Raw genomic sequence first — 19,303 nt, 5'->3', positions numbered from 1 at the left:
AGTGTGTTTTATTTCGTTGAGAGAATAAGAGAATAAAAATGGAGGGAAGCGTTAGTTTGAAAATATATTATAATGGCCAAATCTTTTCACAAACATCTGAAGGTGTGAGTTTTGTATGTGAGAATTCATATGATATTATTATTCCTTTTGGAACAACATATGAGGAATTTAAGAGTATACTTTGTCAATGAGTTGATAATCAAATATTAAAGAGAGTCACAAATATTCTCTATAGACAGCTTGTGTTAGTATTTGGTAGTTTTGTTCAATTTCAAATAATGTATGTGGTTGACGATTCAAATATGTAAGGGATGTTTTCGATTTACCAGCAAACACGGGCACAAGTGTCAGTTATCGAGTTATATGTTGAGTTCGAAAAATTAGTTGAGGTTGATTTACCCGAACCTAACATCGACTGGACGGTTTATAACACTGAAAGTGAAGAGGAATTCGGGGGCACTTATCATATTGTTGGTCCAGCTGAAGATGTCGACGAATGTGATATCATAGTTGAGCCTGAAGTTGTAGATATGACAAATGCACTAACGAGACAACATCCATCTAGAGAGCCTTCTTTTATGCACGTTTTAGATCTAGCCGCTGTGAAAGACCAAAATTTCCTGAGTTTGTCAATGCAAGTAAATAGTCTTCTATTTGTATTGTTATTAATATTATAAAAATTATTAATAACATTTTTTATAATACATATTACTAATATTATTGTTATTATTTGTTATTGTGATTATTTGTTGTTATTATTATTAGTAATAGTAAGATTTTTTTTGTTATTATTGGTGTAGACCCTGTTGTTCTTACGGATGGTGAATTTGTCATCGGCAGGGAGTTTAGTTCTAGAGAAACCGTGATTGCAGCAATTAAAGATTATACAATTTGTCGGGGTGTGGATTATCGAGTGTGTGAATATGAGCCAACCACATTTTATACTAAGTGTATACAATTAGGGACGGATCTACGTTCTTGGTTGTGGGGAGAAGCGCTCTCACTATAATTTGAAATTTTTTTAAGTAGTATATGATAATAATATTTATTTGTCCCATTAAATTTGATCCCACAATAATTTTTTATTCAACTTTTAGTACTTAATAGTTAATTTAAGAATTTTATATTAGATGTCTATTATAATAATCAATTCTCAATTTAAATGAGATTGGTGTTCTTTCTTAGAAATCAAATTGAAAGAACATTTATCATCTTTTAAATTAGCTTTAGTTTTTGTTGTGCAATTGCATTAATTGAAAAAACTTTTTCAACTATGAATCTATATATTTTGCCTCCACTGTCAAAATTTTCTGGATCCGTCACTATACAATTTGGAACAAATTGCGATTGGCTTATCAGAGCAAGTCTTATTAAGAGAAAGTTTTGTTGGGTTATAAGGCGGTATACAATAGTAGTCACACATACACCAGGACAATAATTTGTCAAGATCATGCAAAGCTCAACTCAGATATGATTGCAGAGGTGATAAAGCCATTTGTTGAAGTTGATCCATCTTTAAAGGTGAAATTTGTGATTGTTGAAGTGCAATCGAAATTCAATTATACGACAAGTTACTGCAAAGCATGGCTAGTCAAGCAAAAGGCAATTGCAAATATTTTTGGTGGTTGGGAAGCTTCTTACGAAGCTTTGCCATCGTGGTTTGAAGCAATGGTACAAAAAAATTCATCAGCAGCAGTCTAGATCGAACCAGCTTACTAAGGGGATGAGGTGGTCCAGAATATTAGGATACTGACACGGGTGTTTTGGAGCTTTTACCCTTGCATTAGACCATTTAGAAACTGCAAACTAATAGTTCAAATAGATGACACACATCTGTATGGCAAATATAAATGAGCTCTCTTAGTTGCAGTTTCTCAGGATGGCGATGGCGATATTGTGCCTCTTGCATTTGCCATTGTTAAAAGTGAGACTTCTGATGCATGACACTTCTTTCTTACTCATTTGCGCACACATGTGGTTTATTGAATCAAAACTTAAAAAATATATATTACTAATTAAATAAATATACAGGATTCTTACCCATATTATCACCATTTAGCGGCGATTATGGGTATATTTGTGATATCTTTTAATGGGATTGTCATATTAGTTGGAATATTAAGATGTATCAATTTGTTTTCCTCATCTAATACTCTTTCTCAGTAACTGGCACGCCTTCTGGCCAGGTGTTGCTGCCTCTGTTCTTAGTTCATGTTTTGTTTTCGTCGCTTGGCATAGTCTTGCCAAATCGGTCGACAACTTCCACGTGAATCTTCCATTGATATGTTATAACTGTAATTAATTCAACAACTATATAAGCATAGTTTTACACACTACAAGAAAATAGAACATTTGTAACAAAAAATTTGTATCAAATTTAAAATTGTTACAAAAAATAATATTTTGTAATAATAATTTTTTATTGTTACAAAAGAATAATGTTTTGTAACAACATTACAAGTTGTTACAAAATATGATAATATTTTGTAACAACCTATTTTATTTTGTTACAAATTATGTTAGTTTTTGTAACGATATAGTGTTTTGTTACAAAATATTGCAATATTTTGTAACAAAAAAATAAGTTGCAAAAATTCAAAATATTTTGTAACAATTTTTTTTGTTTCAAAAAATCAATTGTTTTGTAACAAAATAACTTTTTGTTTCAAAAACTCCAGTTGTTTTGTAACAAAAAATTAATTTGTCACAAAATTCAATATTGTTTGTAACAAGTTAATTATTTGTCACAAAATATAAGCATATTTTATAACATTTTTTTTCAATCCCTGCATAATTTTAAAAATTCTCCCACTATTACACATAATTAAAATTCTCAACCCCCTCCAAACAAACCCTAAAGCTCTCAACCCGTCGTAGTGAGAGAGAAGATCTCGTGGAAATGTGCAAGAGGCTAGCTTCAACCATAAAGCTCGCAGCTGTCGCTGCCTCCATCGCCGCCGCCATCACCACCACCATGTCTGTAAGACCCGAAAATTTTGAAAAATCTTATTATGATCAAGTCTCAAATCATATAGTTATTTATAGTCTTAATTTCAGAAATTATTTCATGAAAGATAATTAGAACAAGTTTTGATTAATTGAATTTGAAATAAATTAGGATTATTATCCAATTTTACAATTATTGGATTATTTTCTATATTTAAATTATAAAGTTGGTAATTATGAAATAATAAGAATTTTATATGATTTAGACCAAATAATTAATATTTAAAATATTAATACTACTACTTTGAAAAATAGAAAAATTAATTATATTATTTCTAATTTTTGGATTTGAAAATTTTATTGAAAGTAATTTGTAAAATTGATGAACAAATAGTATTTTTATACATTATTATTATTGGAGTAAAATTTATTCTTAATTACTATATTATCCCCACTTTTATTTGAAATTACAAAACTACCCCTAGACCTATTTTTACTCAAAACCCTAATCCACCCTCACTCATCTCCCAGCCGCAGCCCTTCCCCAAACCTAAACGTGCTCAGCAAACTCATCAAGCTTGAAACACACACAGCAGCACCGAACTCAAGAAACAGAAAGGGTAGAGAGGAGAGGGATTCACAGGAAGAAGGGGAGGGGAGAGTGAGGACGGCGCCGGCAGGCGTCACTGCCACCGCGCCGTCGTGTCGCGCAGAGAAGAGAGAGGTTCGAGCCGAGGAAGGAGAAGGAAACTGAACCCCCCAGTGCTCCATATCGCCTCTGTCGTCTGGAACCGGCTTCGCCATAGCTAAAAGGCTGGGCTTGGAAGGTGCTTCCGTCGTCATCTCTTCTTGCAAGCAGGTCCTTTTCCCTTTCTCTTCCTCTTTGCCTCCAATTAATTATATTCATTACTCAATTTTCTTGTTTCTACAGCAAAATGTTGAAGAGGCTGCAGAGAAACTTAGGGCTAAAGGAATTAAAATTTTGGCCCTTGTTTGCCATGTCTCCAACGATCAACAGAGAAAGGATTTGATTCAAAAAACCGCACAGGTCACCCTTTTCTATTCATTTTTATCGAATGCATTATCCTTTATTAAAATTTATTTGAATGCTGTTGAATATGCTGTTGAACATTACATAAGTGTGGAAATATAGATGTGATTGTGTCAAACGCAACTGCAAATCCTTCTGTTGACCCTATTTTGCAAACCAAAGACTCTATTCTTGACAAGCTTCACTTGCCCTGCAAAGTATTCGTTGAACATCTAACAAAACTGCATATATCTTCTTGTTTTAAGTCTGATAATTATTCGTAATATACTGCATAGGCCTTGGCTGCTGAGATGGCCCCAAACACTCGTGTAAACTGTATTGCTCCCGGTTTTGTGCCAACTAATTTTGCCTCGTTTATTACCAATTATCAAACATTATCTGAATACTATTTTCATGATTGAGTTGGAAAATACATAGTACAAATATCGTTGTGTTGGAGCTGATAGTTACACATCTATTACAGATAACAGAATCTAAGTAACAGAATTGAAAAGCCTGTGACTAACGGATTTGACTGTCTCAACAGAATTGACAGATTTAGTTATAATTATAATCACTTTTTTACTCTCCACATATTTTGGTAAGGGAAAAGGGTTTTGCTTTCTTGGGAAGATTTTTTAAGTAAGATTTCCAGGAATGTGAAAACATTCCACAAACCACACCTGCTAAAGGGTGTTGATTATAGCTCCCATTGTTCTTGTTGTTTGCTTATTATATCCATCCTCTTTTTTTCCTTCACTCTGTCATTCGTTTCTTTCATCTGTAGATGTCTCCTTCAAAGTCATTGAGACAAGATTCCACTTCTGGAGAGCTGCTGCTGTTGCAGAAACTAGAGGAAGTTGGAAACTCTGTCAAGGTAGAAAAGTAAAGACAATATATTATTATATGTGCAGTAGTCAACTGCATGAACTTCAGGATGAGGAGAAACACAAAGGTTAAGTATGGATTGAGACTGAAAATGAAATAAAAACTTAAAAGGAAAATAGGGAATAAAAGACGGAAAAAAACAAGAAGAAAGAAAGAAGAAAAGATATTTAGTTGTATGTTTTGGTTATATTATTTTGGTTAAGCACTGGTGATTTATGGTCACTGCAGAAAATTCAGACTTTATTCGAGGAGCAACAATCTCATACAGCAGAATCTACAGATTGAAGTTTGTGAAAAGTTCATGTAACCTACTTTCCAGGTAATGATAAACACTTTAAGGTGTTTGTTATAAATAAAGAAGGTATCATATTTTATCTTAAATATATCATAGAATATCAAAGCATAGCTGTTAAAATTTTTTAAAATATTTTGGATAAAACTTAATGGATAAAATTATAGTTAGTGTTATATCTTGTTTCTAATCTTTTGTTTCGATTTTTCTTATCTACAGGAGTGTTGAAATGGTGACCACATGCTATCTTGAGGGTTCAAGAATATTTTGATTCATAGAAAGACTAATCTATGTTAGAACTTTTAACTTTTGGTTGAACTTATGCAAGACATATAACTTGTAGAACTAATCAATGTACTCACTAATGTTATTTTGTTTTAAAACAACTTTAGGTAAATGAGGCATCTTTGAATAATGTATGTTTTTGCATATTATATGAATGTAGACTTGTTTATTAGAATAGTTAATATATTAGTTAATTTAAAAAATAATTTAGTAAATTATGCATGCAATTTGTATTAAAAAAAATTGTTACAAAATAATTAATTTGCTTTTGTAACTAAAGAAAAAAAATGTTACAAAATCAAGTAACATTTCGTAACAAAATTTTATGATACGAAAAAATAGATTGTCACCAAAAATACCTTGAAAATCAAAATTTGTTACCACTTTTGTAACGACTTCCGGTTTTTTGTATCAGAAAAATTTGTTACAAAATACCACTTTAAATTGTAACAGTTCCATTTTTTGTTACAAAAACTTTTTGTAACGGGACTTACTGTAATGGCCGCTTTTTTTGTTACAAAAACTATTTGTTTCAAAATTTCGTTTTTATGTAACAATTTGTTTTGTTACAAATATTGCTTTTTCTTGTAGTGACACTTTTATTTAACGACGAAAAGTAAATTATATTAGGTTTTACATTATATTTAAGTGAAGTAAGAATGACGCAAGAAAAGATGAATAAGAAAAGAAAAAAGTTTTTCTATTATGCAGTAACTGTAATATGAGATGATAAATAGTAGTAAGAGGGAAAAGAGATAATTATAGAAGTTTTATGGATGTGAATTAACGAGACAAGAGAGAATGTGAATGTATATAATAAGAGAGAAGATGAGGTAGTGAAAGTTTTTTAACATGGAATAACTGACGTATAATGGGATAGATTATTAGGAAGGAAAAAAATTGGAAAAGAATTTTGGACACTAAATCCATGTATTATCATTATATATTGTTATAGAGAAATACAACAATAATATGGACTATTTTTAAGGATTATTATATGTCAAAAAAATTAAAATTCATCAAAAAATAAATTTTGACACTATTTTAACTATGAAAATATGTTAATAAAAGTTTTGTCAAAAATAGTATTTTTAACATATAAGTAATTGTAAAAAAAGTTTAAATCTTATTTTGATAAATATTGGCCATAAAAAATAATTTGTTAAAAAAATTTGAGAATATATTTTTTTGTGATACTTATTAACCGTCAAAAATACTATTTATTTTGATACTTATTGACCGTAAAAAATTCTCAACAAAAAGTTTTTAACAAAAAATGAGATGAGATCTTGAAACTGAAGAATAAACTGAGATTTTGAAGATGAAGAATGAGTAGTATGATCCCAAACTGAGAGCAATGTGATGCCAAAATTAACGGAGCTCAACGAAAAAAAGGAATAATGGAGTATGTTAAAAATAAATTAGTGTCAAAATTGAGGAATAATTTTCTACAATCAAATTATAAATAAAAAAAATAGATAATTTGACATTTGTGATATTTGTCAAAAATATATATTAATTTTTACACTTAACTATGACTGTTAAAAAAAATCATGTTAAAATAGCTTTCTTTTTTTGTAGTGAAACAGACATAAAAATAATTACCAAACTAAAAATATATTTTAGTATCGTCTTAATTTAACTAAAATTATGACTCTAATTAATATTAAATTCAACACTATTATTACTAACAATGAATTAATTAACACAAATTAATTTCTGATAACTAATTTAATTTATTTTTATTTACAGTAATTAAAATAATTTAACTAACTAAAAACATTATTGCGAAAAAATGTACTTACTTAAAGATGTTGATGAAGATATAATTAAAAATGATGAGTCTGAGATTCTAATATAAAAGAAGGAACTGTTTTGAGTTACATAAGAGGAAATAAAAAATTGGAGTGTGGTATTTAGGAGAAAGAGAACGATCTTTGAAAATGGGGCTGCAATTGAAAATGAGAAGAAGAGAAAGAATGTGAGTATTGAAGAGAGACTATAGAAAGATTATAGAGTATAGACACGTATTACGCATGCAAACAATACAAGGAAGACGGATTATAATATATTACGAACGGGGTAGATTGGTAGAATACAAATCCGTCAAAATGACACTCCCAGTTTCTTGTTAAATTTTATTTTCTTCTATTTAAAAGAAAAACACACTCTCCTCTCTAATTATAAAATAAAAAAAATCCCTTTAATGTTCACTACAAAATTTATTTGGTTTTGACACACAATTGGTATGAACATGATGTTGGCGCCGCATCAAAATGCTACCTCCGTTTCCCCATTTCACTTGACTAATCGGAATTTATTTATTTATTTATTTATTATAATAATGATTTTTTTCTCAAATTATGAAAGAATTAGAAATTCTATCTCGTCTAATCCAATGATAAATTTATTGAATTAAATTTATTATCTTACTCTAATTTTACAACAAAAAAAATTACTAGGCGGCATCTTTTACTTACATTTAAATAAAAAATATTTTCCGTCTATTTTTTTCGATTACAAATTATAGGTTTCATAATATAATCTTTCTTTCAATTTTATCTGCTTCATCTCCCTCTACTTCATTACATTCAATCTCATGCAGTCACGCAAAAAATCTCATTTGCTATTTTAGAACGAAAAAAATTAAAAAATCAACTATATTAGGAGCCAACTTAAGTCAATTTTTTATATTTTTAATTTTAAAATTCGAAAAATTAAAAATAGTAAAGATTGTTTTTCCTTTTCTTTTATAAGGGACCTCTTATTTTAAAATTAGTTGGCTCTAATTGACTATATCTTTGATTAGTTGGTTTAATTACTCTGGTGCTCCTTATAGTTTCACAAAATTTTCAGTTAGGTCCTTATACCTTTTTTTCCTTTTAATTGGGTTCCTATACCTTAATTTTTTTTAATTTAGTTCTTGCCGTGACAAAATCGTTTGAGATAACGGAATATTCTGTTCAAAAATAGAATATTCTCCTAATTAAATTATAATTATTAATTAAATCCACCCCATCTTTTTAAAATACCAAAACTAACCCTTAGCATTTTGTCCCAAAAATAAAGAATCCTAGCGTCTGCTCTGCTCTGCTTCGCGTTGGTGGTGTGTCGCTTCCGTCGCGTTCTCTCGCCGTGGATCGCCGCGCCGCACATCGCGTTGCCAAACCACGCCTCGTCTGACCGCACCTCACCTTGCTGCTTTGCTCTTCGGGTGTCGATGCTGATGGTAGAATCTTCAAGAAACACCCTATTCTAATCTCAGGTTCAGTGGGGAGTTATGGAGCTTATTTGGCTGATGGGTTAGAGAACAGGTGAGATCTTCAAATGACTAATATCAAGTATTTAAGAATTACCTGTGATTGCTCTTTACTTGTGGTGTTTGTTATATTTTCTTATCTTTTGTGTAGACAGTTAGTTGATCAACATAGTTAATGATATTCTAGATATGATGATATTTTAACATTTCTTCTTCATCTTGGTGTCCCATTTTAATCTCTTGGTTTTTGAGGAAGAATTGATTGACTGAGATTGGGAATAAGGAGAAGGTGAATATTTTAGCGGTGTTTTATTCGTATTGTGTTTTTTTTTTTTCAATTTTTTTAGTTGTTTTCAGTTCTTGTCTCTCAAGCTGTGAATTCTTAAGTTGTGTGAATTTGTAGTTCAGTTTCAGTTTTGCTTAATTATTTGTAACTTCTATTTGTTTCTCAAATTATATTCTAAATTTTGTTGATGGCTATGATCCATGGATTCTTCAAAATTAAGGATGTATTGTATTGCACTCGTATCTTTCAAAGAGTATTTGAGCCAAAGAAATTGGAGTTTTTGGGTTTGACCGATAGTGAGCAGAATGCCATAAATGGGGTAAGTTTTCTTCTCTCTTTTTCCTGATTATGAATCAAAACTTTGTAACTCTAATTGCATATAACATAGCTGCTTAGAAGGGCTAATAGTTGGATTAATTTTTGCTTTGTAGAGGTCCAAAGTTAATTTGCTTATCACATACTATTGCATGTCAGGGATGACAGGCTATGAGCTACTTAAGAAAATCAAGGTACTTAGTGTTGTTGCTTTGGTACATATTTAGGCCTTTTAATCTCACTAACACATATACATTTTTTGAAAACGTGATATGGCATCATCATCGTTATTACTAGCATCTTGCTGCCGTATATAGTAAGAAAGGAGGAAGGAGTATAGAACTACCTAGAAGAGAAAAGGAAGAGAAAAATGTTACATAGAGGTCCACTGTTGTAACAACTTCAGTTTGGCTGGTCCCCAAGCATTCACAGCCACTAGAAGATGCATCACAACACCCTTTGCTGCTAAATCTAGAGGAAAAGAAGGAAAATTTTATGTTCTTGTAGAGTTTGTAATATAATTAGATTATAGATGTGGATTGAGAGCTTAGTTGGCTTTGAAAATCTAAGGTTACATATTGGTTTATTGTGTGTACAAGAAGATGCAGTAGATCGGCCAACAATGTCCACAATGGTTGTGAGACAATGACACTTCCTATTCCTAATCATCCTGCATTTTCAGTTGGAAGAAAGATCAAAGAAAAGCCAACATCAAATGCTTTTGATAAGAATCCTTTGGTCAATGAAGTATCAATTTCAAATATTCTACCTAGATCATCAGTATAAGTTTTCTGTTTTGAAATTGTTCGAATTGTATAAGTAAATCATATGTCTGCCTTTTTGAATCATTGTTGTCTAAATTTATTATAGTGTAGTAGATTCTACTCATTATTCAAATATATAGTGATAATTTCTTCTTTTTTAGTTGACAGAGTATGTTATATCTATTTGTTTAACAAAAAATTGAGTTATTCTGGGTGAAAATCGATCCATTAATTAAATATTGTAGTTATTGAACTGTGTTGAGATTTGAGAAGTGATCCTATAAATTCCTAATATGGCTAATAAGGTCATGCCGCTATGTTCTATATTGAGATCAAGATTTTGGCTGCTACTGTAGTATGATATAAAAAGAAGCTGCAAACAGATAAAAGGGATTTTTGGTACAATTTGTATATAAATGAGTAAAAAGAATAATATTGACAAAATAAAAAGAATTATATGAATATCTTTCATTGATTATTTATAGTTTTACCGAATTTTCAATTAGGTCTCTATATTTTTTTTTCTTTTCAATTGAGTCCCTAAAGGTATAAAAGTAATTTTACAATTTACTAACATTTTTTTGACGTTTAACGTTAACAGAGACTAAATTGAAACAAAAAATAATATATAAGGATCCAATTGAAAAGAAAAAAAGTATAAAAACGTAATTAAAAATTCGATAAAACTATAGAGACCTACAGAATAATTAAACCTAATTAGTTTCCTAGTGAAACCATTTTAGAATTCTGGTTCTCTCCAAGCAATCCTCACCATCATTCTCGACTTCCATTATCATAGAAATCTCACTCCTTATTTCAAGACTCTATTTCTTTTCAAATTATCCTCATCATCATTCTCCACTTCCATGGTCACAATAAAAAGTGAAGAAACATTGTAAATTCCCAATCTTTCTTAAAAAATGATTGAATTATATTTGATCTTTTTTAATCAACAGTAACTATTTATATCTACTTTGTGTTATGAATTATTATATTTTTTTTTAGTATTTGGTATTAGAGCTTATTAATTTATCTTATTTTAACTTTTTTGTAGTTATTAGTAGAAGAAAAAATGAATTCTACCCAATATGAGTGTAAAAAGGCATATAAAAAAAGCGACAAAAAAGAACTAATGACTTTCAAATTGATGAAAAGGAATATGAAAAATTTAGGGAAAAGAAAATTTGTATATTCTAAAAAAAATATTTAGTCATATAATGACGTTTATTTTAATTTGGGTAATTCAATTTTAATTTGTTAAGATTATGGTACTTTAATATGATATGATAAAAGAAATTAAAAAGATAACAATTTTAGAATTTAGTCTATGCATTTAGAAAAAGTACAGTATTTTCTCTGACAGAGTCTTTTAAAATTTTAAAAAAGTTACTTTATGATTGTTTCACAGTATTACAAGAATTGTTAAAATAATGAGTTAATAGTTAAAATTGTTTTTGAAAGATATTTTGATTTCTATTTTCGTTTTCGAAAGATAAATTTAATCAAAATCGTCATTGAAAGATTTAAAATTAATTACGTTAGTCCCTTCGTTCATTCTGTCACTAACGACGTTAAATTTTGTTGACATGGCACGTTAGCTTGACAACCCAACCCAAACCAGACTCGGATTCTACCCGCATTCAATCCAATCTAAACCCAAACCCAGCAAAGAACAGGATTCCCTTCTTCCCACATTCAACAACTTCTTTGTATTCTACCTGAAGCTCCACCACGCCGCCGTCCTGTAAGATGTTCCACGTCGCCGTCAGTCCCTGTATGTTCCTCTACCATGCCGCCGCCAATCTTTATCCACAGTTCTTTTCTTTGTTCCAATCCCAAAATCTCTTTTCTCCTCCTCTTCCCTCCCCTTTTATTATTCTTTTTGCCACCAACATTGAAAACCTTCTTCTTTATTGATTCTTGATTTGAATGAACATACACACTTGCTATTCTATACCCATTTTTTGTTTTTCGAAATTTTAACTATGCTATTGAATGTCCCAGTTGTTCAAAGATTGAAACTTTGATATAATATATGGAGGATCTTTGTTCCAAGTTTGCCAAGAATGGTAACAGGATGGTTGCCACCACAGATGAAACCAAAGAAAATCATAAAAACTACAAGACTACCGTGCCTTATGATTTGGTACCTGCACCTCACACAAAGGAGGACATTAACAAGCAGGAACGTGGTGCTGAGAATGCTGCAGGGACTGGTGTTGCTGGTAATCAAAAGATTTGTCAGTTTTATGTTAAGCATTTGATTTCGATTGAGAGGTTGGCATTTTGGGAATAGGTAGTTGCTGCTTTGCTGAACACCCTTCACCCAATGATGCAGAGAGATCGCTGTCGTTACACCCTCCAATTCCTCTATGTTCTCTTCCTCAATCATCACCGCTGGCTTCTGGGGGAACATGGTCTCTTCTTCCACTGTAACTTGTACTGATCTGTTCTGCTTGTGTCGGTCTTCTTCGTGTTCTTCCATGGACACTGCCAAGTTGGAATAAAGACTACTACTGGAAGAACGACATTGACGAAGAAGCAGGAGTTGTTGAAACTGGCATGGAAGATGAGATGCATAGAGGAGAATGAGAGTCTGTGACCGCCAGGTCGGGTCGTTGGGTTGGGGCTCTAATTTAACGCCGTTAGTGACAGAATGGACAGATGGATTAACGCGATTAATTTTAAATCTTTCGAGGACAATTTTGATTAAATTTGTTTTTCCAAAACGAAAATATAGATCAGAATATTTTTCATAGACGATTTTAACTATTAACTCTTAAAATAATATCAAAATATATAATCAAATGTTTGTATTTATTTTTTATGTAGAAAAAATAGACTCATTTATAAACGAAGCTTATAGATGTGTCCATCAGTCTACAGGATTAGTGAAAAAAATGTTCATTATATTGATAGTTTAATATCTATGCCCGACAAAAAACCTAAGTTTTTAATAAAGAAGGATATATTTTGAATAGCACCATAAATATTTGGGTATAATTCTAGTTTGGTTCTTAAAGTTTAAAATATCTTATTTGAATTCAAAAAAAAATTTATTTAGTTTTAATTTAGTTCTACCATGAGTTTAAAATTAAATAATTAACAGAATTTTTTACACGACAATAGTACAAGAACAAAGTCAATAATTTGGAAAATAAGTACAAGCTTCAAATGCACAAAATCAACCATGGATGTATCAATATATTTATTTATCATTCTCTTTAGTTCTATAGAAAATATTTCATTTAAATTGTAAGAAGAATGATAAATAAATATATTGATACATCCACGATTGATTTTGTATCTCGGGAGGTTGTACTTGTTTTTTAAATTATCGATTTTGTTCTTATACTGCTGTCATATATGACATTCCATTAATTATTTCACTTTGACTCACGATGGGACTACATTAAGGTCCAATTTGGGTAAATAACTTAAATAAGTTCTTTTGGAAAAAGAGTCTAAAGCATAAGGATTTTTATTAATAGCAGTTTATAAATAAGTTATTTTGTATTTGGATTTTTAGTTATAAAAGTACTTATTTTAAAGTTGTAGCGTTTGGATAAATAACTCGAAAAATACAATTTTTTTTACACAAGAGAATGAATATTAAAATAACGATGATAACAAATACTTTCCAATATTGAATGTTGATTTTACATAACTTAATGACTAATACTGTGTATGATATGGTAGGTGAAAATAAAAAATAAATATAAAATGTGTGTCAATGCATAGTTTGTTGCTGTTTTTTATTTTTTTTTTTACTCCTATTAGAACTTCCTTCTCCTTTATTGAGGTCAAGAACTTGCTATAATTAACTATGAAAATAATAGCAAGTTATATAAAAATAAAATCACATGTGAAAAAAATTAAAATTAAAACTTAAATTTCATACCACACAGTTAAATACAAATTTAATAATAAAAATAGAGTGATAAAATGATAAAAAAATACATAGAAAAAATATCTGCAGTAGGTTGTTCAGATGAAACATTGTCCGAAAATGGCAGTGGAGGATCAATACCTCCAGCAGATGAATCATTACCTGAAAATGGTGATCGAGGATCCGTACTTCCAGCAGATGAAAGTATGGAACATTGTCTGAAAATGACGGTGAAAGGCCAATGCTTTTTGAAGCGTGAAAATGGTGGTTGAAATATTTTTTACAAAGTCAAGAAAAGTAAATTTTTTTGAAGAAAGTAGTAGAATGACTTATCAAAAAATATTGTAACTTTTGATAATTCAAAAGTAAAAAAAAAAAATTAGCTTCTATTATTTATCAAACAGAGTCTAAATCTAAATGAATTTTTTTTTATTCAAAGGACCTTTTAAATTTTAAAAACAAAAATGAGACTACGTCCAAACTTAGGCTCATTTTTTTGGATATGCAAAATGTGTGTGTTGTGCATGGGTATGGAGGTGGGATGGTGCTAGACATGAATGTGGGATAATTTTTTTTGAATCATAAAGTGAAGAAATCGGACTGTCCGATTTCTTTGTTAAAAAAATTATGAACACAGATCGGATGGTCCGATTTGTGTGGGAATGAAAATCGGAGGGTCCGATTTGTACTTTTAATTTTTTTTATTTTGAAAACAAAAATCGGATGGTCCGATTTCATTATTAAATTTTTTTAATTGTTTAAAATACAAATCGGACGGTCCGATTTGTGTAATGCAATTTTTTTTAATTTTTTAAACACAAATCGGAGGGTCCGATTTGCTCTTGACACCATAACTACGTAAAGCACCCATACACTCCATAACAATGTCCTACACCATTCTTCCTTCCATATCTAAATTAAAAAGTGCCAAACTTAAGGACTAATTTAATATTTTACCCTAAATATTATATATATTTAAAAGTTATTTTAAAAAATTGACACACAGAAAAAACAAACCAAACCCACAGGAAGAAAGCTTCATTCACACTTTACTCTCTTCTCTTCTCTTCTTGTTCAATTTTTGTGCAGTTTTTCTTCCACACAAGCAAGCTTTCACATTTGAACCTTCCATGGAGCCTCCACTCCTACCGAAGAAGCCCCTTTCCGATAAAGTTCCGAACTTTGATGTCCACAAACAAGAAGGTGACTCTGCTCACCACCTCCCGGCAAGCGCGGTTACCGAGGACCAGGTCGATGAAGGCGTGGAAGTTGTGAATGTGGATGAAAAGGAGCAGCTTTTGAACAGTGGTGATAATGGGCTTGAAGATTCCTCTTGCGTTCAACAAGTTAGTGTTAAAAAGAAGCGCGGAAGAAAGTCTAAAAAGGACATGCTGGAGGCCTTGAACATCGCGAGGAAGAAGAAAGGTGATGATGATTCTGCTGATATGACTGTGAAAACGCGTGTAAGAACAAGCGTTCCAACTTGTGCTGAGAATCTCAAAGAAGAATACGGTGATGATGAGGGTCTTGGTGAGAAGAAGAGACGTGGCAGAAAACCGAAGAACCAGAAGACGGAAGAACACCCTATTAATGACAATGATGTTCCAAATGTAGAAAATGAGTCAAAACCTGATATAGATAATGAAGGGGAAGATGCAGATGGTGATGTTCAGAAGAGGAAGCAAGATAGAGTTGGGAGTAGAAAACGTGGTGGGAAAATGAAGTTAGAAGATCGAAACCCCGGTGATTCTGCAAATGATGGCGTTCCGGAGAAGTTTCCTGGAAGGAAAAGAAAGAACATGGATGGTGAGCAAAAGGAGGAGTTGGGGTCTCATTCCAATGCTCAAATTGATGCTGAGACAACCTTAGATTCCTTGGAAAAAAGTGACAATCAGCGTAGTTACAGTTTAAGGAAGAGGGAAAATACCAGCAACCATAAACGAGTTGATTTGCTAAAAGGCATTGATGTGCAAAAACAAACAGCTGAGAAAGAGTTCCAAGCTAAAAGACAAGGTAAGGTATCGTTTGTTTCATAATTTCAACTGAGGTCACTGATGTATAGGTTAACAGTTCCCTAAAATTAATGAATTTGCATCTTAGTTTTGTGTATTAACATGAGTTTGTAATTGTACCATATTATTTTTCCTGCATGCACCAAATTAGCATATCTATATTGGTTGTGGGATGTGCAATGCAGGGCTTTCAATTGAAAAGAGTATCGATGATACCCGTCCCATTCATCCTGATACACATCAAGATTTCCATACACCTGTATCGGATCAAGCATTTAGCCCACAAGAAATGGAATTAAAAGAGCTCATCTCAGCTGTTTCCAATCTGTCTCATAAGATTGACATGACATCTCAATCTTCAACCATCGAGACATCACCAGAATCTCGTCTTCCAAAAGAGTTATGTCCTCGTGCTCTTGAAAGTCTAAAGAGACTTGTCGATTTCTCGAAGCACACCGTTGACGAGTGGCTAAATCAAGATGACCTCAACAACCTGCTTTCCGAAATCTTGAGCTCCACTCTTGAATATCATGTGCCCATCAGCTTCTCCAAGCAAGTGCAGAAATTCAAGAACTTTATCAACAACTCGCTCGTCTCTCACAACAAGCTTGCCGACTTGAAAAAGGAATTGTCTCAAATTGAAACAGAATCTGTACACCTTGATGTATCGTATGCATCTTCCCAAAAGAATTATAAAAAATATGAAACTAATGTTGCTCATGCTGCTAAAGCCCTTGATCAACTGGTCTGTCGGGAAGAAGAACTCGAAAAAGAACTTGCTGGAGTCCGGGCGGACATAGCTTCACTGCGGAATCGTTTCCTCAAAGCTGACAAGAGAAAGAAAGACCTTAATCGAGAATTGTGCGAAATGGAAAGTACTCGAGCTGAACTTAAAAGAAAATACGAGAAATTACAGATCGAAGAACGTGAGGAAATTCTGGTATTCAGCTCAATCAATGAAGAAAGAGTCCGTCTCAGGTTGGAGCTGGAAGAACTTCTAAAACCTTATCTTTGAAAGCTTGGTTTGTATTTCATGTTGATTACTTTATATAACTCCGATTTTCTGAAACATTGTTTTTATTAAGTTTGTCTTTTGTATTAACCATTCATAGGTTGGGAATTAACTAATTTAGGTTGATCGCAGTAATTAGTTTACTCGTTTGTTTAAGTAAGTGTCGTTAAGTAAGTGTCGTGACTTCAAATATTGCCTTGTGTATGCAGTAACCAATTGGGCAGTGGAAGGCCTTTAAATAAAACTCAAATTTGTCGGTCAACTTTGAGTTGATTTTAGAGTTTAGATTTGCAACGGATTAATCCTTAATCGGTCAAAAATATCTTTGGGAAAATTTTATTTACCCTTTTAGAGTAATTATTTTTAGGCCGAAAATAATATATCTTTGTGTATATGACGAAAAAAAAAATGGACTATAGGACAAACAAAGAAATTAAAAAATGCAATTATATGAAACAAACAACATAAAGTTAGTTCTAGAATATTGTAATATGCTTGGTTAGGACATAGGAGCATAACTGCCAATTAGCAAAAAGGCCTCCAGAAAGTGAATGGAAATATAATTTCTTATAGAAATTGAAAGATATTATTTTTTAAAAGCACTTAGAGACTTAACCATATCCTCTGTTTTCTGGTACTATAAAATAAAACTGAAAATGTTAAGTAATTTTTTTAACTCAAACACTTACACTTTATTTTTTCAATTTTTGGTTAAAATTTTTTACCTTTTTATTCTTTTTTATTTTCTTTCGTTCTATTTTAACTTTTACACTTTACTTTACTTTTGACACTTTGTATTTACTCTTTTTAATCTTCTAGTTTTAGTTCTTAAATTTATTTGTTTACGCATTTTAATTATGCATTTTGTTAATTTAAGAAAAAAGAAATGTTTTTTATAAAAAAATAGTTTTTTTCTCCAAATTTAAATCTAAAACTTATATAAACATCGAGACACCAAAATAATTACAAAAGCATTATTTTCACTTCCTAAATAAAATTGTAAACAAATTTAAAATTATAAAATTATTTGTTATTGATAATTGAAAAAAAAATCGAGTAAAATAACTGTATAAAATGATAGTAAATTTTGTCTGTTAGAAAACCTAGTAAGATTCAAACATGAATATTCTAAACCTTAGATTTCGTCGAAATTTCAATTCCTTTATGATAAATTATTTTTTTTGGGCTTGAGTAGAATAAACTAATTTGGGTTGGTCTAATAATTAGTTTATTAATTTACTTAAATAAATGTTAGGATTTAAATTTTGTCTTATATATACAATTATACATCAACTTATTAGCTAATAATAAATTTTTAAATAAAATTTTGATTTATGTCGGATTATTTCTTAATCTATACTACTGGAGAATACCATAAAAAAAAAATATGAGTAGAATATGGCAATATACTATTATTTAGGAATATGAAACAACAAAAGAATTTCTCATAACTATTTAAAGGTTTACACGCACATGGCACAACCATTCGTGTAGGAAAAAGTGAAATAGTAAAACTAAATTAGGTTTTTTTATGAAAAATGCTAGAAGGCTATGATGTACGGATACTAATATAAATATAAGATATGACACGATATGAGATATATCGATATATAAATTTTAAAATTTTATAAAATACATATAAAATACAGAGATACGTATATATATAAAATATAGGAATAAGTACATTTTTCGTCCCCAAGGTCTGGGGTCAAAATCAAAATCGTCTCCGACCTTTTTTTTTATTAAAATCATCCTCAACGTTACAAAACATTATAAAATCGTCATTTTCTACTTCAATTTTATTTTTTTTACCAAATTACCCTTATTAAATAATAAAAATAATTAAAAAATTAAAACAAACCCTAACCCCGGTGGCGGCGAACCCTAGAAAAAAAATAATCACAGTAACCCAGTAATAAATAATCACAGACCCCCTTCTTCATCACCACTAACCCAGTAACCCCCAATTCCCTTCTTCATCATCAAACCTCTTACCCCCTTCTTCAAAAACCAATCAACCAAATTAACTAACAGAGTCAGTGCCATTGATAATAAATTAACAATAATAATCAGAATTACCAATAATAAATTAACAACAACAATTCTGAAGGGTGAATCAACAATGGTAAAGTAACAACAAAAACAAAAATAGAATCAGAAGTAGAAACAGAAGGCAGAAAGCAAAAGTAGAAAAGCAGAGGCAGCGGTGGATTGGACGCAGGGGCGGCGGTGGTGAGGGGGTGATGGAGTGATGGAGTGAGGGGGTTACGGTGAGGAGGTGAGGGAGTGAGAACTGATAATGATGATAATAATGGGATGGGATGG

At 31.1% G+C, this 19,303-nt stretch overlaps 2 protein-coding genes and 1 long non-coding RNA gene across 3 annotated transcripts; all 3 read left to right on the top strand.

Moving 5' to 3' along the window:
- Positions 2,900-4,398, top strand: LOC107616208 (tropinone reductase-like 3). The gene is given in 4 exon segments (XM_021112087.1): positions 2,900-2,980; positions 3,710-3,805; positions 3,878-3,994; positions 4,087-4,398. Coding segments are annotated over 4 exon segments (606 nt in total).
- On the top strand, positions 4,608-5,505 carry LOC110267309. Its single transcript, XR_002354786.1, has 3 exons — positions 4,608-4,853; positions 5,093-5,183; positions 5,376-5,505. It is a non-coding gene; the product is annotated as an uncharacterized LOC110267309 (long non-coding RNA).
- On the top strand, positions 14,959-17,035 carry LOC107619450 (myosin-10-like). Its single transcript, XM_016321746.2, has 2 exons — positions 14,959-15,967; positions 16,152-17,035. Exons 1-2 carry the CDS (start codon positions 15,085-15,087, stop codon positions 16,979-16,981), a joined length of 1,713 nt encoding a protein of 570 aa, XP_016177232.1. The 5' UTR covers positions 14,959-15,084; the 3' UTR covers positions 16,982-17,035.

Source organism: Arachis ipaensis, chromosome B09 (genome assembly GCF_000816755.2).
Source record: "Arachis ipaensis cultivar K30076 chromosome B09, Araip1.1, whole genome shotgun sequence".
Taxonomy (NCBI): domain Eukaryota; kingdom Viridiplantae; phylum Streptophyta; class Magnoliopsida; order Fabales; family Fabaceae; genus Arachis; species Arachis ipaensis.
This window is presented reverse-complemented; position numbering and strand designations above follow the sequence as displayed.